At 39.4% G+C, this 23,721-nt stretch overlaps 1 protein-coding gene across 2 annotated transcripts in view; it reads left to right on the top strand.

The window, feature by feature from the left end:
• pcdh17 (protocadherin 17) overlaps nt 1–14,398 on the top strand; it is an 80,705-nt gene extending 66,307 nt beyond the window's left edge. For both annotated transcript variants that reach the window (XM_084715084.1, XM_084715075.1), the window contains exon 5: nt 8,816–14,398. In XM_084715084.1, coding sequence (XP_084571210.1) covers nt 8,816–9,513 — 698 coding nt within the window. In that variant the 3' untranslated portion in view covers nt 9,514–14,398. The remainder of the gene's footprint in view (nt 1–8,815) is intronic.
• Nucleotides 14,399–23,721: the final 9,323 nt, after the last annotated feature.

Genomic DNA, 23,721 nt, shown 5'->3' with positions numbered 1-23,721 from the left:
TAGCTAGTGATATATGCTAAGTTAGGTTTTTAGCTAACTAGCAAATGCTAGCTAGCAAACAGTGTAACTTTTTTTAACCACTTACCTAGCTAGCAAACAATGCAATGTTTTGCTATTTTTTTTAGCTAGGTAGTGCTAACATTTAGCTAGGAAGCAAACAATGTAGATAGCTAACAAACAATGTAATGTTTTGTCAATGAATACAGAGCAGCTGAAAGTTAATGGCATCATCAGTAAACTTGGATTTACCAAAACTAAATTGAATTTAGTTTTTAATTGTGCAGCAGAGCTCTCTTTGATTTGAACTCTTACTGATTTTAAATCTAGTTTTTTTTGGCAAAACTTAGATTAAATTAATCTTTGCTGGTCCAACCCAGTCTATGAGCTTGTCCTGTATTCAGCTTGCTGCTGTTTTGCTAGCAATAGCCTGCATGTACTGCTCTCTCTCGGTTCCTCCCTCCCTCTTTCCTCGGGAACCACAGCGTGACAGAGGGACATTAATCACAGGGCTGGGTAATAAAGCGAGGAGGGATGGGCATGTAGGGCCAGGGGGGCAGGCGTCTGGAGGGAGAAAAGGGTGTTTAGGGAAATCACACCCTGCTTTATGACACACACTGATACACAAGCCACACTTTTACAATCACAGGTTTAGGTGCACATCCTTCACGCACCATACTGAAAGCTTCCACCCCGAAAGTTTGAAAAATTAAACGGAGGAGAGGAGAAAAAAAAAAAAACATTGTCGGGATGGTGACCAGTCACTTTCTTTTAGTCTGTGCTGAGGGAGAGCTCTGTGTGTTCTTGCATACCTGTGTGTGATTTTGCGTGGCCTGTAGCCCTCGTTAATTAAGTGTTAATTTCGTAAAAGACTTTTTTTCTGGGAGGAAAATAGAGGGGCTTTTTTATCATTTGGAAAGAGATGAGAGGCGTTTTATGGCTCAGTAGATGAAGCACCTTCACTGTTGCTGTGATGCTGAAACGGCTGCGGGAGGCGTTCATGATACTGATAACTCTTATGATATGAAATGGTGATAAAATGTGCCTGTTTATATATGACTACCAGCTAAATGACTGCAGAACACACAATTTAGGAGTCCTCTGGGTTTAACACTGTATTAAGTTTTTTTTTTCTTCACCATTTATTTCTGACCCCTTTTGGGTTATTGAGGTTTTTTAATATCGACCTCATTCCATCTTGACATTTTACAGTGAACATAGTGTTGTGAATCATATCAAGTGGAGCTGTGATCGTGGATATTGTGTGGGTGTGGGTGGGTGTTTATGTTTGTATGGGTGTGCCTCACCATCCTTTAATTCTTTGTTGTGTACTTTCTGTTGCCTCTGTACTTGTGTGGTGCTCCTCAAGGAGTATTAGAAAAGGGTAGGCTGAAAAATGAGATACCAATAATAGTTTCCTGTTCTTGTAAATCCACTATAACTGCACAGTAGAGGCTCATTGCTCTAGAAAGATCAGGGCACACAACTAACACAAAGCAGAGAAGGACAACATTCAAAATAAGACTTTTTTAACAAAAGAAAAAAAACATTACTCTTAAAATTATGAAGAACAATAGCAAATTGTTCATTTTTTCTCTATTTATTGCATTCTTTTGTCACAGATGAATTGAAGGCAATTTTTTCTTTTGGTCTGGTCTCTGTTAGAAAAGCATACTTTAGATTATTTATGGGGTTGTGAGAGATACTTATCGACAAACAGTGTCTTACCGCTTACCTTCCCAGCAGGCAGCCTTTTCTAATGGGAAACTCAATTTATATCCCTCATTTTACCACTCGCTCACCGCTACAGAACTCCACTGGCAGAAACAACAATTTTATACCTCGCAGAACAGGGGAGTTTTTTGTATACCGCTGCCTCGACCTGGTAGTTAGTTTGTGTTGTTGTGAATTTTGTGCTCTAAAAGGATATTTTGGATTCACCAAAGTCACACAGTAACACAAACCAGCTAAGAGATTGAGGCAGCGATAGACCAGCAACTCTCTTGGTCCGCAAGGCAAAATTACTCATTTCGTCCATGGAGTTTGGTTGCTATGGAGGGAGCGATATTTGGTTTATGTAACAGTGGTTTCCCCTCAGAAAAGACTGTTTGGATTGCAAATAAAGCAGTGAAAATATTCTAAATGTTGACCTTTCGTTGCTAAAATACCTTTTGTTGCTGACCTTATCCACACCAGTACATTGCTTAGCTTCCTTGCTGGTGCTCCTCTCTGCTTCTCCAAACAGGGGTCATGCTGACACCATCTAAAGTAGGTAATAAACTGACACTCAATAAGTACCTCAAACAACCGCACATTAAAGAACTATCGCCTTTATGTATACATTTATTCATGTATGCACATTCACTTTCATGCGTACAGACATACACATGCAGCTTCAATAAACAATAGATGTAGTTCTCTGTTGTTCCCTCCATGCCTTCGTCTGAATACATCGAGCAGTCATTACACACGTTTTAGATGCTCTACCCTCTTTTTAAATGGAATTCGTTATTGAAATTATTCATTCAAATTATTCATAATTTATTCAGCAAGAACTGCCTGTAAAAATGTCCCAGTCACTTTAAAGAGATACATGTAGGGACTGATTTTTACATTTTAGATAAGGCACCTCACTGGCTCTGAAAGTAATTAACAAATCCGTCATTCATCTATCCTTCAGTTCCACTGGCCTATCTCACCCCAGATGCTGTTCGGAGGCACGGCGATATCTGATGTTGACAAATAACACAGTGAACCGGGATCATTTACTCCCCCCCCCCCCCCCCCCGTTTTCTCTGCAGTGTTGCTGAAATTAAGGGACTCCTGAATTGGTTAACGGTTTCTCTGACACTGTGTGTCCTTTCGCTTTTGCTCAAAGATTCCTCAGAGCAGCTTTGCTACTTTTATATCTGTTTCATGTGCTCTTAGCGGTAAAGATAACTGGCAGCTACATAGCTGTCCTATCTAACTCATTGTTACCCAGTCTTGCTATTCTGCCCTAAAGCAAGGCAATTAACCCTGCCAGAGGTAGTAAGATAGCTCCGGCTGCTCGCTGTTAAAAAAAAAAGCATCCACAAGTACAAAAGAGTGTGCAGAGTTAATTAAACTTTTTGTTGGCACTAGAGGTGTAATAAATATCTGATTTCAATCAGAGAATCGGGTCAAGTGTCTACAATAGGGCTGCAAAGATACAAACATCAACCGTGCCTTCAATCAGAGTGTCACTGACACTTTCCTTGTAAATTATGCTGAATTTTACCTAATCTCTTCTTTCTGATGTCTAAGTTGTTTTGGCCGTGCTTTATACTGAGTAATCTAAAATTCTTGCTGCATATCAGTGCAGCATGCCCTGTCATTTTCATTTGTTCCCATTTGGTTCAGGGCCAGAGTGGTTACAAGATGTACCGGCCTTTCTCAAGGCTGTGTATAAGATGAGATTTAAGGACGCATTTTTCTTTTTAAGCCATACAATATCAGTGTCCAAGATTACAAACCTGATAAAAGAGTGAACACTGAAAGATAAAGAATACTGTTTTGTTGTTGTAAACATAGATTGATATCTTGAGGTCCGAGCTATCTTGAGGTTTTGATTTTACAACAAATACTTAGGAATTCAGCAGAAAAATGAAAGCAGTGACGGGGCAAAAAAGAAAAAGGTAATGCTATGATGGATTGAGGACATCCACACAAAACATACACTCAACAAAAATATGAACACTTTTGTGTTTGCTCCCATTTTTCATGAGTTGAAGTGAAAGACTTTTTCTGTGCACACAAAAGGTTTATTCTCTCATATTTTGTTCAGAAATTTGTTAAATCTGTGTTGGTGAGCACTTCCTCTTTGCCGAGATAATCCACCAGGGCCACTCAAAAGTGTGCACTTTTCTCTTGTAAAAAGGCTACAGGTACCATTTTTTTTTGGGGCAAAGTCATTAACGGCCCTTCATCTGATTGGCTCGTTTTGCTTCATTGTTTGAATGGTTTAGACATGAGGAGTGATTGGTCAGGGTTAGGGTAAGAAATTAAGGGTAAGCCAGTGAAAGGCGGAGTAAGGATTACTTTGCCCTCTTGTGAAAAATACTGGTACACTGTAAAAAAACGAAAAAAAAACAAAAGAAAGCAAAAGGTTGAGTTTGAATCGGACTCAGTCTTTTGATGAGGTAATTTACTTTTACTTACTTAATTTCTTCTTTCTATAAACTTGAATCTTTAAATTTTGTGCGCCGTGAATGAGATTTGTCAACAACAATTAAATAAAACTGAAAACATTCAAGATAATCCAAAGAAGAAGAGTAAATGATCGTAGTTGGTTGCCTTGAAATTTTGAGTTTTATCAACTTTCTTGTTTTACAGGGTAAAGACAAGCACTCACTATCACAGATTTGAAAGAATTACATCGTTTGTGTGCATAGATGAAGTGTTTGATTTTTTTTTACTTCAACTGTCAATTACATTTTCAAATTTTTTAAAAAGATAATCTAGAAAGTATCAAGTGTGATGTAAATTTAATGGCTGTTAAGATACACTGTGTCATCTTTGGGAGAGTAGCCGATTCTGCCTTTGATTTCGATTATAGAAACTGAAAGCTCATTTTGATCGATTTTCAATTTAATATTGAAATTGTGACACCTCTAATAATAATGTCATAATATGAGTCTTCTTCTTCAAGATTTACTGTATGTTCAAAAATAATGAGTAAAGCAGATTAGTGTGTTTCATCATTGCACCGTATCAAATCAGTGACTGAGAGGTGAATCAAATTGTGACAAATGATTGCATGATTCACCGTATCTATCAGTGTAATTTATCTTGGACCGTACGCAGCGCTGAGAGGGAAACTGGAGAGGCAGCGATTGAGCACGCCCCTGGTAGCCAAATCATCACAGGCAAATGTGTCCTTGGTGGAGGCTTCTGTTGCCCATCGCAGAGAGCTGGTACAGCCATGGTGAAGAGGGAGAGGGGGGGAGGGAGGGAGATGAATGTCACCCCTGCTCTCATATGTCATATTGTTAGCCATAGATATGAGGAGAACGCCTCAAGGTTGAACGTGCAGCTGAGACATGAATAATCTATCAGAGGTTTCCTCCAACTAAATAGAGGGAAATATGTCTGCATGGATTATTTATGCTTTAATATGCACACGGTGAATGGACAATCACCTCTGAGAGCATGAAGACGTCGTAGGGGCTAAGTTAATTGTGTGTGTCTGGAATGCATGCGAGCCTGGTGTGTGACTGGCAGTGGTTGTCCAGCTGTTAAGCTTGGCTACACGTAGGCTCTGTATTCTGTGGCTCGATGATGGATTACAGTAATAGCGTGTTCTGGTTGGAAAGTGTATTCAGGTTTGTATTATATATGTACAAGCTTTCGACCATATCATCGATCTTTGTGCTTTTGACACGTTGTTTATATTTTCTTGCTCAAATCTCAAGTCACTCTTGCACAAACACATGCGCGCACGCACACACACACACAAATGCTTCTCTTCTGGTGCGTGCAGATGCATTCGCTCACCCCTACACCATTTAAATGTAGTCCATCTCAAACTGGTCTGGCCCACGCTTTCCAGCTCACCTTATTTCCTCTTCAGATGACTGCCTCAACATGGGAAATGTCAGGCTCTCTTTGCCAGCGCTGTTTGGCTTCTTCAAACATTTGTGAAGTGTTAAGCTCATCTCTACAGCTTAGGAGGGCAGTCTCTCAGGAATCAAGGCTGCTGACCCGCAACATGGCAAAGACAGCCCCAGCCAAGTGCACTCAAGCACATCCACTCTGCCCGCTCATTTGCATCCACGAAAAGATTGTATTAGTCCTAAGTTTGTGGTCTTTTAAGCATGCACTCTCACCATGCTGTAAAGGTCCATGCATCACGTAATGGAATTGACGGGGTGGCTTTACAGCTTCTAGCAGTAATGTTGTCTTCTCACATTTACTTGAGGATAACAGTGGAAATGCTGTACAGCCTCATTCTGACCCCTTTAAATGTTACCTTTAAAACACAGCTTGAAAGAACATTTTTTAATCCATGTGCTAAAAGGATGGTATTAAATTTAAAGAACTGTATCAGGTACTTAGTGATTGTCACTTTATTATCTGCAGTAGATGTTAGTCAGTACGCCCCTAGTTTGGAGAAGCAGAGAGGGGCACCAGCACGGAGGATAAACAAATAGAGTGAATCCTAATTGTCTTTTTAAAACATAAAAGCCACACAGTAACACACAAACTTGCTAAAAGATCGAGGCATTGGTAGACCAAAAATTACCACATTCTGAGAAGTAAAATTACTGATTTCAACTATGGAGTAACTATGGTATAACAGTGATTTCCCATCAGACGAAGCTGTTTCACAGCAAAGTAAAACAGTGAAAATACTCTAAATATAGCAGAGACGCTTCCATGCTGGTGCCCCTCTCTGCATCTCCTGACTGGGGCTGTGCCGACCGGCATCTGTCATCTATCTACCTAATTCAACCCAACTTCACATATCCAAAGTATCTCTTTAACATATCTCTCAAATTTCACCTACTGATTTAGCTTTCAGACTTTAAGCCACAAGGTTTATTAAAAGAAGACAAATTTCACTGATTTAAATTGTCGTTTTGGTCCCACATTCAAGACACGAGGACAAAGATTCATCACAAGGAATCAAGGTTTAAATATTTTCATTGAGCAGACGAAGAGAAATAAGACAAGGAGCTGTTTTCTGTTAATTCTAAAAGCATGAATTTGCCAAGTCTATGACTGTGTTTTAGTTCAAATATTGCTGTCTGCCACTTGTGCTTCTGACACTTTCACTTGGCTATACAAATATAAACAATACAAAAATTAAGCTCCTATGAATAGATTTGCCTAATTCCTCTTGACAAAGCGAGCCGCCTCAGTTCTGTTGCAGCTTGTTGTTTTTGTTCCAAAAAGTGCATTTTAGCAAACAAGCAAATGTTGCACTGCTGTAAAAAAATAGAAGTGTGGTGTTTGTCTGCAGTGTTTGGCTCCACAAACAGCCAGAGATGCATTGCATATCTCTAAACCAATATGCAAATTGCCCTGAGCTGCATTTGTTTAGAACCCTGTACAGACAACCTTTTAGATTGTACTGGAGAGCTGTGCTAAATGCTGTTGTGTTGTTTAGAGCAGCAACAATTCATCTATTAATTATAATTAGTTGTCAGCTATTACATATTAAATCAATTTGATTAATTTTCTATGAAAATAAGACAGAATTCTCCGATTCCAGTTTCTTAGATGTTAATGTTTTCTTGTTTCTTTACTCCTTTACGACAGTAAAGTGAATATCTTTGGGTTTGGGACAAAACAAGATATTTGAGGATGTCATCCTGGGCTTTGAACAACATTTTTCACCATTTTTGGACATTTCATAGACCAAACAACAAATTTAGAAATTGAGAAAGTAATATAACAGATTAATTAACAATGAAAATGGTTATTTGTAGCAGCTAGAGATGGGACCAATCCAATATTGTTATTGGGGTTCAGTATTGAAATAAAGCTTTCTTCAGGTATTGGATTTGCAAAACTGATCTGCATTCCATTATAAATTCCACAATGCCGCATGTCTACTACCTATTTTCTATTTGTAAATCCTATGCAAAGCAAACAACATAATCAACCATAAACCACCAGAACAAACACTAACAAACAGTAACATTGGCATTTTGGAACATATAATGGCAAATCACACAAATGAGGTCCATCTCTCAGCCTGTCAGTTGCATGTGAACACTTAAATTACACTTACATTACACAAACTGCACAAGCTTTCCAGGCTGATGTTCAGTTTCAGCTTCATGTAAAAAATGTCATGTAAAAATTTACACCTGTTCAACTAATGAAATGAGTGGTGGAGGCCTGTCAAGGCAGCAAACAGAGATGTTTCAACTTACGGTATATTACAGCGTGTGGATGAGGATGAGAAACGAGGGATTAGTTGTACCAATTTCATTTGTATAGTCTCTACTGTTAGGATTCTGCCTGTGTCTTCTGTTGGTTTCATCCCACCCGGCCAATGGAAAAATTCCATTTATGGGACAACAGATGCTCGGTTTGTTTTTTTTCTCTATTTTTCGCTTTCACGCCCAAGAGGAGAAAAAAAAATGTGCTCCTCTTTTTTTATTTTATTAATATTTTTTTAACCAAGTTCTGGATCTGTTTGACACAGGCATGAACACTCCCATAATCAGCCAGAGTGTGCATCCTTCTGAATAGAGATGAAAGAGGGGAACAAACACTCGCACTTATACACACATGCACGCACACACAACAACAACAACAAGGGGCACACAAATAAACAGGCACAAACACACAGGGAAGAAGCACAAGCCATTTGGCACAGTGTCTCTGTCTAGGGAGGGCTTCAAAGCCCACTGACATGAATTTATGATAACGGCACTATGCCTTTGCCAAACCTCAACTGTTGTTGTTTTTCTCCCGCTCCCTCCCCATCCCTTCTGTATGCTCTGCCATCCCCTTGATCAGAGCTTTGGAAAATGCTAGCAGGTGTCCCCCAGTCCCTTGGAAAGGTGTGTGTGTGTGTGTGTGTGCATGCATGCATGCATGCATCTACACTACTTGGAATGGGACATCCTTAGCTGGCTCTTCCTCTTTTTTACATAATTTCATTAGGCTTGGCTCTACTTCTCTAACTTTGGGCTCAAACTCTTTGTACAGTTCAATTTCATAACAGCACTGTGATTCTATTACCTTCTTCCTGTGTGGTTTCACTCCATTCTATGCACACTACTGACATAAATATCACTTTCTTCTCCCTCCATCCTCCCCATTCCTTTGTCTCTCTCTGCAGATGAGGATTGTGTGAATTGTACAGAGGAGTGCCGAGTGCTGGGTCATTCTGACCGCTGCTGGATGCCCCAGTTCCCTGCTGGAGGAAACCAGGCGGAGGGCGTCGACTACCGCAACAATATGTTTGTGCCGGCGGGGATGGAGACCGTGCCCGAGACAGAGACCTACGAGACTGTCAACCCCAATGGCAAGAAGACATTCTGTACTTTCGGAAAAGAGCGGCGTGACCACACCATCCTGGTCGCCAATGTTAAGCCCTACTTGAAGGCGAAACGAGCCCTTAGTCCACTGCTCCAAGAGGTCCCCTCAGCATCCAGCAGTCCCACCAAGGGCTGCTCCACCATGTCTCCCTGCTCCTCAGTCAAAAGCCCGGCCGATGGGGCTGAAGGCAAACCTCCTCCCGCCACCTGCTCCGGCCACTACGGGCCTCCTGACGGTCAGTACCTGTCGCCAACTAAACAAAGCAGAGACCAGGGGGGCTACCCGCCTTTGCCTCCCTCAGATCCAGTGGCCAAGGTGCTCGCGGAGGCCCGCTCCAGGATCAGCCAGGAGGCAACAGGTGAAATGGAGTGTGTCCTGGAGCAGGTGGAGCCTGACACCAACCGTGACAGAATGGACGCTGACCAGGTGGTGAGAGACATCGACAAATTATTGCAGGACTGCAGAGGAAGTGAGGCCACCGGCACACTCAGGAAGTGACACAGAGGACTGCAACGAGGAGAAGTGGGGAGGTAGAGAGAGGAATATGAGGCTATTCCAAAAACTCTCATGCCAAAACTGTCACTGTCACCAAATCAAAAATGGCTCTTATGATAGGAGTTCTTTTCACTGTATTTGTTGTTGAAAAGTACCGACACTGGACGGACAATGGGAACATTTATTATTTAGCACCAGTTTCGGTGCTAAGATCCCTCCTAACAAAAAGAAACTGGGTAACAAACATCTGAATTCTGCTGAATTTATAAACTCTTTGTTTTGGATTCTTAAGCAAATTGCAGAGGCTTATGCCTCTGGCACCTCGCAAGCTATTATCTAAGTGCCCACCAGCTCATAAGTGTGTTGTTCATGGTCTCTCGTGAAATCCTACATATCTAAATTTGTGTAGGTGGATTTCTGTTATGTGTGATGACCATAGAAACTGAACGAAAAAGGACTACATGTGGTCAGACACGACAATCGACAAGGAAGCAGAGAAGCAGATTCTGATCTGTTTGGGACAGTGAAAGATCACGATACACCTTATCTTTTCTGATTTTAATAAAGGTGTGACGGATTCTGTATCTGAACATGAAGAGATTGGTTAATCAGGGGTGTAATCGCAGGGGTTGGCTATGGACTCGTGTTCGGAGGGGCTTAAATGCCAGGCTGAAGGAGAATTATTAACAGTGTAACCATGTTTCACCTGTCATTTGTAGCCACATGTGTAAGTTGTGTCTGTCTCACGCCTCTATTTAAACATTCATGTTGCTGGCCGGTGTAGCTGCACGCACCAATTTTACACATGTGCACTACACTCTGCGCAAACACATGCTTATGCACTCACATGCACTGATGCCCCTACACACACACACACACACACACACACACATACATACACACTAAAGCTTACACACAACTGGCCATCTGTGTAATTGTCTTCTACATGAACATCATCAGCTTTCAGTCCCTTGTGTACAGTGAATTATCATGTGTGTGACGACGCCTTAAGGCAATCACAAGTTGTATAAAAAGGGACATTTTTCCTCAAATGTGAAAAGATAATATCTATATGACGATATAGATGATTATATGTATGAATCCATGTATAGTGTCCAAATATTAACAAAATATTTATACATTTTATAAGAAAAAAAAAAGAAATGAGGAATCTCAGCAAAAAAGTGTCCTCGAGTTAAAGGTCAAGAGCGGGGGTGTTAACTCAAAGAACTGCAAAGGACACTGCCATTGTTTCGAAGATGATTATCCCAAAAATATAAACAAACAAGAAAATGTCCCTTCACATTATCACTATACATAATATCATTATATGTGTAAATGTATCCAATTTAGATGTGTTTACATCAAAAAATTGACATATTTTTATTGATTTTACTGCAATTTCTGTGCATTTGAGCCAAATTGTTATGTGTACAAAAGCTATATTGTGTATTTTATTAAATTAATATATAGTTGTGTTGCAATATACATGGGCTTATATTGTATTTGGCAAAAGTTGCCTTAGTAGCTGTCGAACTCTGTGAGTTTGCTTTAGTTTGGGTTTTTGTTGGTGTTTTTTTCCTCTCTATTCTGCATCTTTGCAGGCTGGCTTCAGTGCTTTTGAGATGTCGCCTCTTTTTACCCTGAGATCCAGCTGGATCAAATACAATAACTGTTGAAAGCTAAATGAGCCAGCTGATCGAGAATACAATTCAAAAAACCAACAACAAAAAGCAACAACCACAAGATAACAGTTTGAATATTTTTACTGAGCAGATTTTTACAGGGCAGCTATTTTCTTTAACAATAACTAGTATGCGTAAATCTTGTGTTTCATTATGTTTTTACTTTTCTTTCCAAAAAAGAAACCTGCCATATGGAAAGTGGAGTGGTTTCCTTGGTGATCATAAAACTGCCTTACTGTCTCTGCGGAGAGCTTGTTGTATCTGTGGAGCTTGTGACTGCTTATAAAAGCCCTGGTCCACCAGAATGTGCATTTTCTATAAAGGACCAAAAGAGGTTCTTTTTCAGCAGTCTGTGTTGTTTATGTATGTACTCCTTCTCTATACATGTTCGAATTCTCATACTTTGCAGAGAAACTTGACATCTGAAATTCTATCTGAAGTTACTTTTGGATTTGATGTCTTAGCTGTTTAGGTACACGGTTTATACAACCAAGTGTCTTCACATTCAGGCTTTCTTAAAAAAAAAAAATAATAATGATACAGACATTTATTTTTGAAAATTTTGGCACATTTCGGCCACTCTCTCTGAAATAAGAAAGGGAGGTGCTTTTTCTAATAACTGACAGTAAAATAAGCAGAACAGTAGGCTATTTGATTAGATGTGTTCTGGAAAATAATGTCCACAATCACCAAATCTATGTAAGATGCAGCCATGAGAGGGAACAGTGACTTACATTCATATGGCTCCCGGTGTGTTTAAGTGTATCTGAGCTGAGTTGGAATCGTGACAGCAAATATAATTTTCTACCCTTCAGACGTGTCACATCTAAGTATTTTGCTATTTCTGTTCTTGCGTCTTTTTCTTAATCGAGGTACATGTTTGGACATTCTCCTGTCATTCTGCCATTGCCTGCTTGCCATCTTCTTTTTTTTATTTCACTATTCATTTGCTTACTTTTTCTCCTCTTCAGCTGTTTGCTTTCTCGCCTCTGAGGAGCAAAGCAACTGTTAGCTTTTCTCCTCTCTTTCGTCTGTAAAGTATTTGGTTTCGGTTTACCCTTGCTCTTTTCCTGGGAGATGGCAGAGGCTGTTTTTAGCGAGAGCTTGGAAGATTTGACGGCAGAGGAAAAATATTTATGGTTATTTTTAAAATGAGGTTTTTTTTTTCTTATCTCTCAAATATCTGGATAAATCAAGCAAGCCTGACATTCACATCGTACAAACGGCACAAACGGTTAAAATGTGCTGTTCAAAGTGCACTCTGCAACTGTGATCCAAGCAAAAATGCTGTTTTGCACGCACGCACACACACGCACACACAAACACACAGGCACTTCAGCAGCACACTGCCTTTCGTTTAAATGCATAGCCCCTTAAAGGTAAAGTGAGGGCTGAAAGAGAGGGCAAAACACTACCCGACAAATGTGACACTTCCACACTTGTCTTCATGGTTTATTTTCGTTTTATCTCATTGTGCTCAGTCTACATGCCGGATCAAGCATTCTCTACACTGTGTGTGTGCTTGATTCGCTTTCATGCCCTCATTGTCTGACAAAACAATTCCTTTCTTCGTATTTAATTTGTGTTACCTGTGTACTATAGATTTAATTCCAACTCACATTAAACCTCTACAGCTGTGGTCTCTGTTTTATTTGGGCATTAATTAAAATGGAGCGCAGAGGTCACCCCAGGATTCTGTTTTTTACTCAGTTTGGCTGCCACAAAGAGTCACTGTCACACTTCAGGCACATTTAAAAGGATAGTTTGGATTGTTTGAAGTGGGGTTGTTTGAGGTACTTATCAGCTGTGTATTAGCTACAGTAGGTGGCTTTCAACACGCCTGCAGTTCGGAGAAGCAGAGGGGACTGCCAACATGGAAGCTGAGCAATGTCCTGCTGTGGACAGGTCAACAAAAATGTGTTTTGGTTACTTAAAAAAGGGCTACCTAAACAAAAAAATCAATAACAATTTAGGCATAGGCTATATTCACAATATTTTCACCGCTTTGCTGTCGTTTAGCCTATTCTGATGGGAAACTGCCATATATGAGCCTGTTGAAACCAACCAAACTCCACAGGCAAAATCAGTCATTTTACCTCACAGAACACAGGAATTACTGGTCTGCCTCGATCCGTTAGTTTGTTTGTGTTGTTGAGTGACTTTTGTGTTTTAAACAAATAGTTCAGATTCACTGAAGTCACACAACAACACAAACAACAGATTGAGGTAGTGGAAGACCAGCATCTCCCATGTCCTGCGAGGTAAAATTACTGACTTTGCCTTTGGAGTTTGGGTGAGTCAGAGAGAGCGATGTTTGGTTTATCTAACAGTGGTTTCCCATTAGAAAAGGCTGCTTGATAGCAAAGTAAATTGATGATAATATTCTAAATATTGTTTTTTCTGTGGTACTTTTTTTTTAAGTGCCTAAAATACCTCTTGTCGCTGACCCTGTCCACAGCAGTTCATTGCTTAGCCTTAGCACCTCATACAACCCGACATTAAATAATCCAAACCATCCCTTTAAAGTGCTGTCCCCTCTAATGGTGTTCCCCTGGCCGGGCCCCCACGTCTGTACACTCACACGCTGTGGGCAGGAGATGAGCTGGGTCCAGTGGAATGAAGGAACTCTTTAAAGCCATGCCCCCCCCCTCCTCTCAGGCTATTTGCTGTCTAATAGAGCAGAGGCTGCTGCTTGAGGTCAACACAATGTTGGAGATTGAGCCTAATGTAAGGCCTCTCATTGTCTAATTACACACTGTTGGCATCACACACTGTTGGCAGTGCATTACTCAAATCTGTGGGCTATTTTTTGCCCACTTGAGACTGTTGGTTTTACCAAGTGATTAGGACAGGGCCTCGGTGAATGTGGCTAACCGCCTCTGGTCTCTGACTCACTGACTGCTGCAGGTGCACACAGACTCAAGACAGCCACTGCTTCACACACGCGAACACACACATAGAGACAACATGCCATTTTGGTTAGTTAAAACAAGCACCCGATGTTTGTCAGTGTCGTCCCCTCACCCCCCCAAGCCCACACTGATAGCATAGGGCTCCACGCTACAATGGCCAACTGGTGAAAAAGACCAGAGACATTCATTTGTATGGATTATTTCAACTGCTATTGTCTAAAGGCTGTGTTCATTGTGATCTATCTGAAAAAAAAGATGAAAAGATCAAATAAAAAAGTAATTACTAATAAATGTTTGCTCTTGTCCTTGTATGAGTTGGTTGAGGAATGGATAGTCATGGCTTTGATTTAATTTTTTTCTCTCTCAAGAGATAACCTCACGCAGATGATATTTTTTGTTCCTTCAAGCATCCACGCAGCCAATTTTGCCTTGTCAAATAGGATTGCACTGTTTACTCTCACAGAGCCAGCTCACTTTGGAAAGATTTTTTTTTTTTTTAGATTTCTCTTTCAATTGTGTTGTCTGGTTTCGAATGCACATATGCATGTACCTCGAACCCCCGCCACCCCCACCCCCACCTCCCACCCACACACACACACCCACGCCGAGTTAAAATTTTTCTTAGGGCAAATAATTCTTCATTCATTACATTAGTTCACATTTTCGCCACACAAAAGATTACTGCTCATGCTCTGTTTTTTTTTTCTAATTGCTCAGAGGCAAATAAATTGGTGCTTGAAATTATGTGTACTAATGCTCCTCAGATAAGATGTAGCACTCCACCCTTCAGCTAGAATCAAATTCAGAGGCCAATTTGAAGTCTCTTCAACGCTGGCCTGTGGTTAGAGAAATATACTCACATGCTTCCGATTTGCCCAGTCAAATCTACTTTTCCTAATTTGTAATTAATGTCTATTAGGCGTTTGATGCTCAGAGTGGGACGTGCGCTGGCAGTGGCAGATGTGACCTCCCTCGTGGTGTTTAGTTCCCCCAAGAAGAATACTAAACAAACGTTTTTGTTTTGTTTTTTAAAGCTGACTGGTGCTTAAAGTATTAGTGCTTCAGATGGGTTTCAGTGACTCTGATTACAAAATAATAGCATGCAGTTTAATGATAGATCATTACATTTATCTGAGGAAACTATTTCATCATCACTGTTTAACTGCAGTACATGTGGTTGTGTCCTTTTGTGAATATTTAGGGACACATTTCAATTTAGTTTACAGTTCATTTCTGTTGTAATGTGTCCCTAATTTACATGAGTCTTATTTTTGACGGATGGCACGTTAATAAGCACAGAGCTGTTCAAGTGGCCAAGAAATCAGACAAAAAGAAAGCAGAGAGAATCCAGTCAATTTTCAAAATAAAAGACCCCATGCAGACTCACAATCATAAAGACGGACAGAAAAGAAACTGTTTAACAATGTAGTGTACTTATCCATGGTAGAAGCACAAAGAGCAAGGAAAGAGGATCAAATCAACAAAATCTGTGCAAGTAAACATAATCAGGCAGGCAAAATGCTCCACCGCTGAAACGCTTTTGAAACGCTACTGATGGAGGCTGCAGGTGGAGGACGGATCAAAGCTGTGGTGCAGACACGCCATGCCTTGTGGAATCAACCAGTAACAGTGGGAAACAATACACTAGTTTACAGAACAGTTCTGTTGTAATGTGCCTCTAATTACCCTTTAAAAAAGTCTAGTAAGGGTTTCACAATGGGAAATAATACACTTTATGGTACATTTCAGCTGTAATGTGTTCCTATTTTTTTTCTTTTCTTTTTCTTTAATTGCCCAGATGCTTGAAATCATGTGTACCAATGCTCCTCAGATAAGATGTCGGACTCTGCCCTTCAGCTAGTTTTGAATTCAGAGGCCAATTTGAAGTCTCTTCAATGCTAGCCTGTGTTAGAGATGTATATTCACATGCTTCCCATTTGCTCAGTCAAATCTGGTTTCCCTAATTTGTAATTAATGTCTATTAGGTGTTTGATGCTCAGAGTGGGACATGCACTGGCAGTGGCAGATGTGACCTCCCTCATGTTGTTTAGTTCCCCAAGAAGAATAGTAAACAAACTTTTTTTTTTAGAGCTGACTGGTGCTTAAAGTATTAGTGCTTTGGAATGGCTTTTTAATGTCCTTTTCAGTGTTTTCAATACAAAATGACAGAGCATGCAAGCTAATGATAGACCATTACATTTATCTGAGGAAACTATTTCATCATTACTGTTTAATTGCAGAAGTACATATGGTTTTATGCTTTTGTGACTCTGCACATCGATTGGCAGACTGCTGTCTAAGGATTAAAGTTTCCCAGACTGCTCTTTTTCTAAACGCTCGTTCAGGACGATCACATCCTAATTGCACAAAAACTTCCCCAAAACGTGCCAGTGGATATTTTCATGGTGCAGAAGAGATTAAATATTAGGAAACTTTTTAAAAAATTCAAATATAAAACTAAAATAATCATGACTGAGTGTTTGTAGTTGTCTCCAGATAAATCTTCATACGGTTGGATTTTTTAAATGAACTGGAATGGTGAAATTAGTTCTTTGTGTGTGTAAGTGCAAAAAACGAACTCATTCAAATATATCAAGATAAATTATTCGTGGAATTATTTATCATTTGACGAGGACTTGATCAAATTAATTTTCATTTTGACCACAGAGGGAATGTTTTACCCAATACTGGATTTTTTTGCAGACCATTGGTATGCACCAAGGCTTTTTTTCTGTTTGTATCTAACTAGTCGCCTCAAGGCAGATATTAATTAAAAAGATAGCAGAGGTACTCTCTTAAAAACACCATTTCTAGGACTGCAGCGGCTGCATGCAGCACCGCCTCATTTGGCCCCAGTGGTGAGAGTTTTCTTTAAACCTACGGCATACATTCAAAACATAACTTGTACATGCCACTCACCTTCAATCATAGTTTCTCAGAGCATTTCAGTTCACATAACTGTGACGCAGTGTGAAATCTTATAGGTGGCAAAGCATGTGGCTGTTAAAGAGCAGCAAGTTGATAATGTGACAAATTCTGACCTAAAACACAACCTGATCGTAATAAAGATTTGTTTCAGCAACAGCATTAAATAGAGGCAAATGTCATAATTATCATGGCAAGTTCATATATGTATAGTAGATTAAAGCATAGAGCAAGACAATAGCATACATTTCTGGTGGCTATTGCTACAGGAAAATTATATTTTTGCATTTTAATCAAGGTCCTTGATCCAAATAACTGTGCTAATGGGATTTAATCAAGTACTGTTCTGTATTGAGCTGGCTAAAAGGGCAAATGGAGAGAAGATCTTTTCAAAGTGAAGAAGAGAAGGCATTCATCATATTCGAGTTAAAGGACAAGGGTTCTCCTTTCATTTGTGGTAGTGTTCGCTAAAGTAGGCAAATTGAAAAATGTGTCTGTGTGCGTGTAAAGCTGTGTGAAAGGGGGAGAGAGAGAGAGAGAGAGAGAGAGAGTGTGTGTGTGTGTGTGTGTGGTTGCGTAAAAAGAGAGGTTTGCAATGTACGTCTCACAACAGGAACAGTCATGCATGTCGACTTTGATTTGATGCCGCTGACAAAAAACACAGAAACACAATAGGTATCTATGGCCACAGTGCCTGAGTGGGTGTTTAAGAGAATCACTTTTCATCAAACAGAAGAAGAAATGATGGCACACGCAATCATGGCAAACAACGTCAGATGCCTAAATAACAATGCGTGGCACTATGAATGTGCCATGGTGATAAGAGTTTTCGTGACAATATGTAAATGTGCATCCAGACTCTATTGAAATTCCTCCTTGTCTGAAAGAGAGCCGTCATTCAGCCTGTATTAGCCGGAAACTGCTTGTATGTTCTCAAAAGCATACCAATCTAACAGCATTTTTTTTTTCTTTATAAAAATTGATGCCTGAATACAGATGAAGACATAATGGTCACACTTTATTTTACTGTACATGAATAAGATGTAACAAGCTGTACGTTGCATGGAATTAGACAAAATGTTCTTTATCAATAAACAGAGCTACAACCTAATTAGATTTCATACACCATACAGTAATAAGACGCAACAACCTGTACTTTTTATCAAATAAGAACTAGAAATAATATGTTCCTTATTAGACAGTATTAGACCATTCTTAAAACTTTTTAGAGGGTAATTAGAGAAGCATTTTACCTCAGTTTACAGTACAGTTCTGTCATCATGTCCCAAATTACCTTCTAATTAAGTATAATAAAGGGTCTAACACTGGGAAATAATGCGCTTTAGTTTACAATACAGTTCTGTTGTAATGTCTCACTAAATATCCTCTCATAAAGTCTAATGAAGGTCTAACGGTGATAAATAACACACTTTAGTTTACAGTGCATTTCAATTGTAATGTGTCCCTAATTACCCTTTAAGAAAGTGTAATAAGCGTCTAATAAAGGGTCTAATACTGTCTAATAAAGAACATATTTTTCCTGGCTTTTATCTAATTTCATACATACAACTTTTTACCTCTTATTTGTGTAAAGTAAAGGGTACAAAAATAGATGCCTGAATACAAAATTAAGACAAAACCACAAACAGCAATTAATGTGCTTTTTTTTTAGTTGTTGTTGTTCTTTTTTTTTTTTTTTTTTTTTTAACATTCAGCCATTCAATTAAATTTCTTGCACCCAAACACCTCAGACTGCCAGTTCTCTTTCCCATTCAAGCCTTCGTCCCCAGTCACCTCGGAGAGAAGCAGTGTGTTAAGCGTTCAAGTGTTTCTCACCGGAAGCAGAATAGAAAGCGGCGAAATAATGGCCCTAGACAGCTTTTGTGAAGGGGCCAGCTCACATCAGTGGGGGAAAATGCTAGATGAAAAGGTCAATAAGCAACACGGGGAACTTAATATGAAGTAGACATATGAATTCCATCACATGGATTAGTGCCCCTGGCAAAGTGCAGGACTGACTGACACTGCCGAATCAATTCAGAAATTCCCAGTGTCTAGTGTGTGACACTCCAGAGCTAAGAGGAGCTTTCACTAAATGCCACCTGGACTATTAAACCAATTCTATTCACCTATTTTGTCTCCTGTTGCCTTTAAATTTTTCACTTTGGTGTTTCTAGTCAAACTGGATGATTCTGAGATTTTCTTTTACCATTGTAGCGCTTCAGTGAGGTTACATCCTTACATGTTTCAGGCTATTAGAGTCATGATTTTTTATTATATTTATATAGGCATAGCTGGTTCATTATCTCCAGCGGGCATAAGCCCGGGAGAGATCATGCAATAAGTTGTGTGCATGTGTGAGTGACCAACAGGGCTGAAGCTACTGTGTCTACAGCTAATCTTGCCCACTGCTGGACTCATTAACATAATATTTTGGTGCATGGATGCTCAAGGGAGGTGATTTACAATTTTTGAAAAAATCTTGAAAATGTATTTAATTGATTGTCAGCAGCATAATTATCACATAAGCAGGTTATACCACTGCACAAAAAATACTGACCGATCAGATATTTATACTGCTTTATCAGTCAAGGCACTTTCATGGTGTCACACACTTGATGTCATTCACAAAATAAATAACGTTACAATTACACAAAATAAGTTTTATGTACACATATATCTTTTCACACTGTTTTTTTAATGGATGATTTGATGTTAAAAAATGTACAGAGTGTGCCTGCGTGGAATTCTGGGAAATTGCAATTACGGACATGTGCAATGGTACTGCAGAGGAAAATAAACACAAAAGTTAGCAGGTGAAGTGACAAGACAGCAAACAAGCAAATTATGACCTACTGTGTTTTCATCTACGTGCAGGTGTGCTGTCACCTGCCATCTATGTCAGATAGTTTTTATACGTGAAGGTGTGATATAACTTGATAATCTTGCATTGAGGCTCTGCGTTGACTCATTACGCCACTGGTACTTTTTATTTCTCCTTATTAAGTTAAAAGTTAGGTGAATCTAGGATACTCTGGAATGCCCTTACACTATTCTATGCATTTTTAACAAAAACTGAGACCACAGTGTTTCCTGTATAGAGAATAATGAGGCGTCCACCTCCGTCAAATTTTGTACCGCCTCCAGCTTTCGAGACGTGTGTCTTCACAGAGAACACTAGCATGCGTTGCTCTCGGTGGATTTCTGTCATTTCAAACAGTGACTGTGGCATTGCGCTGACGTGGTGGCAACGTGGTGCTGTATCATAATCTGCGTAGTGCTGGAAAAGGTGCTGCTAAAACTACCACCGAGCGTTAACCATTCCTGCTTCAGCTACCTGACTGTAGTCAGAAAGCACGGGTTCTGTACCTCCAGGGCCAAAGCTGATGCTCACTTCAGGGTTAACCCCCTTCACTTTTACCAGCAATGAGAAAGCAACACACAAGAGCTCCACTTGGTCTTCAGAGGCTGCAGGCTTTAACTGTAACTGCAACTGTAACCTACACTGCACATTTACTGCTAAAACTGCACACTTTCCGTTTGCTGCAGACCTGTTTCTCTGCTCTGTTGCATTCACTGTCACTCACAATCCCTGCTTGCTCTCTCTAGCTCGTTTATTTACTCCATACATGCACTCACACATACACATACACTGACTGCCTTGTCTCTTAAAGAGCAACACTTCTCCTAAAACAAGAGGGTCTTTCTTTCTTTCAATGGATTTTCTTGGATGGTGGCTTCCTTTTTGGCTGCTCAAAACAGGTGAGTATTGTTTGTTTTGCATTCCAACCACGTTCAGTTTCTTAAAAAGAAAGAAAAAAGTTTCCCAGATTAACTACACTTGCACCACTTTCAGGTATGACAAACTGTCATAATAATCAGATGTTTAACGTTACTTTCACCACAGTCATAATTCTCCTCCTTGCAAACTCGCTCTTTAAATTAATCATTGACCCTGCGAGCCATATCAACAAAGCTGGAAACATAACACTGATAGATGTAATGTTAAATAAGGTTTTATAAAACAAAAATTAAGAGGCTGAAATGTTTTGCCTCTAGTTGTAAAATGTGTAAAAACAAAATGGCTTTAATGCAAAGTTCAATTACCCTGTAACAGGGTCATATTATTGTTGGTTGTGAAATGTGTAAATTAAAGAAAAAGATTAAACATTAAAGCAAAACACCAAAGACCCTGCTGAACACCAGCAGTAAATTATTGCTTATAATTTGTAAATCTGTTCACATAATGAGTTTTTCCACTCCCAAGTATAATATATTTGGATCAGTTATTTTAATCGTCAATACTCAAGAGATTTTATTGTTAGACTTTGATAACTTGCCACAGAGGCCATCACAGGGAGGATGTATTGGATGAAAGAGAAGATAGATACCTAAATGGCTGTACAATAACAACAGGATGTGATTTGGACAGAATGTCAGGAAGGAACAGGAAGGTCAATATTACGGTAACAGAATATGACCTTGGGGACAAACGTCTTACTATTGAAGGCGTTCTCCTTTGGCAGAGCTGCAGCATTGATCCTTTGCTCTAATATCAATTAGCTATGCCATCATTAAGTGGGCTTTACCACAATGTCATTTTGACAATGTTCTTTATGATATATTCATTTCGTTTATTCTACCTGTAAACATTCTTTGAAAACGAGAGTTTGAGGAAAAGATGTTTGCTAGAGCTGAAGCAAAGGTAGAAAAGTTAACATGACGTAATTTCTCAAATCCGCTCCACTGACTGAGGTAAATGAATAAATAATATGTACAGTGTTGTTTTAAATTTCACTCATATACAGAAATGTGAACACATCCACACACAAGCACAGACATACACCCCCACCACCAATTACTTTTGCTGCATGATAAATCTCATGTTAGGAAAAAATAAATTAGTGGGGCAGATAATTAAATTATAATTACCTTAATAGCTTGCGCTCTTCTCTGCCATACTGATTTTCTTTCTTAAAGTAAGAACATAAATGGCATTTACAAGAAATCATGCGATTCAGCGCCAGGAGTTCTGTCTGATTGGTATTTCTCATCAACACCAGAGTGGTAGAGATACATTTACCTGTATCACAACATCAAACAGAGATCCATAGATTCGTGCTGTGTCTGTAACTCCATACTAACATGCCATTTAACCAGCTAAAATGGTATGCAAAATTTTTTTTTAGCATGTCAAAAAACTATGAAGCCAATAGTACGCGAGGTGTCAGCGGCAGGTTTAGTAATTTTGAGGCCTCAGGCAAACACAGGCGTGAGGCCCTAGTTTTTCACTCTTAATCCTTGTATGATTAAGTCATAAAAATAAACCTCCATTTATGGTGGAGTGCAGAGGATGAATTAAGGAGTCACAACCTTAGGAAAGGTTCTGTTCTATTCTGTAGTCTACAGGTATGGCAGCAGATACCTCTGTATCTCTTGCCAGATGACAGCAGGCTGAACCAGCTGTGACTGGGGTGGATATTGTCTCTTAGTATCCCCCTGCTTCCTCCTTTTTTCATTATTGCTTTGCTTCGTTTTTCAACAGTCAGAGCACCAGGCCGAGCCATTTGTTTACACGACGTAGCTATAATCATTTCTGCAGATGTGCAGTAAGATCATTTAATCATCCAAGTTGGTGTGGAGGCCCAGAGACACATGAAGTAAGCTTTCTGATGCCATTTTAGTATAGGGCTTTTCTGAAAGACACAAAAAGGCAAAAAGAAAACTTCCTTAAAAAGTTTTTGAGGCAGTTATTTGGATACTATGCTGGCACAAGTATCCCACAATGCAATGTAGTAGTAATGACAGCAACAACACAACAGGCAAAGGTGGACAGCAAGCAGCTCTGACGCAATATCAGTAATGCTTCATTTTAAAAATCAGGTTTCACTTTGCTAATTTTCCTTTTTTAAATTAGTTGAGTGTTGGGTCGGGTACCATGGTTACTCGTCTCCAACCAGCAAAGAGGCTCTCAGGAAGTAACGTGATACATGCTGATCAGTGCTTCCAAAAACATACACACTACTGTTTATTTACACAAAAATATGTTGAATGATATACATTTTGGGTGTGTGGTGCAGATTATGTGAGTTTGAATGCAGCTCCTACCACAGATGCAAGGAAATGCATTATTATTACACAACACTGGGTTGTGCAATGAAATAAGCAGTAGAAATTGTAGTTCCTTCACAATACACACAAAATACAACAGATGTACAGATAATTAATTAGATTCACAGTGGTCCACAGTAAAAAATATAAAACAAAATTAATGCATATGTACATAAATACTTAATGCACTCAGAGAATTATTCTGTAGTGCATTTTTAAGCAGTAGCATCAAGACAATGATGATAATATGGTCGACATCCTCACATAAAAAGTTAAACATTTGGGAAACATTGTCCATCCGGTCAGCTCGGAGTGCTGATTATAATGCGGAGTGCCAGTATTTGCTACTGTGAAAAAAACAGTATCCAAAGAAAATGTATTTCAATTTTGAGAATTTTTCAGAAGAGCAAAGGCATTACTGTTTCTTTTATTCTCCTGGTTCGTATGCTAAATAAACAATTTAAAAAAAAAACCCTAGAATTAGATAAGAAATTTATTGTCGCAAAGCTGAAAACAAAAGTGTTGTTCATTGCCCGTGAAGTGTTCAAATTTTGGAGACACAAGATTTAAACACTGTG

Source organism: Lutjanus erythropterus, chromosome 1, assembly GCF_056507025.1.
Source record: "Lutjanus erythropterus isolate fLutEry1 chromosome 1, fLutEry1.hap2, whole genome shotgun sequence".
NCBI classification, from domain to species: domain Eukaryota; kingdom Metazoa; phylum Chordata; class Actinopteri; order Lutjaniformes; family Lutjanidae; genus Lutjanus; species Lutjanus erythropterus.
This window is presented reverse-complemented; position numbering and strand designations above follow the sequence as displayed.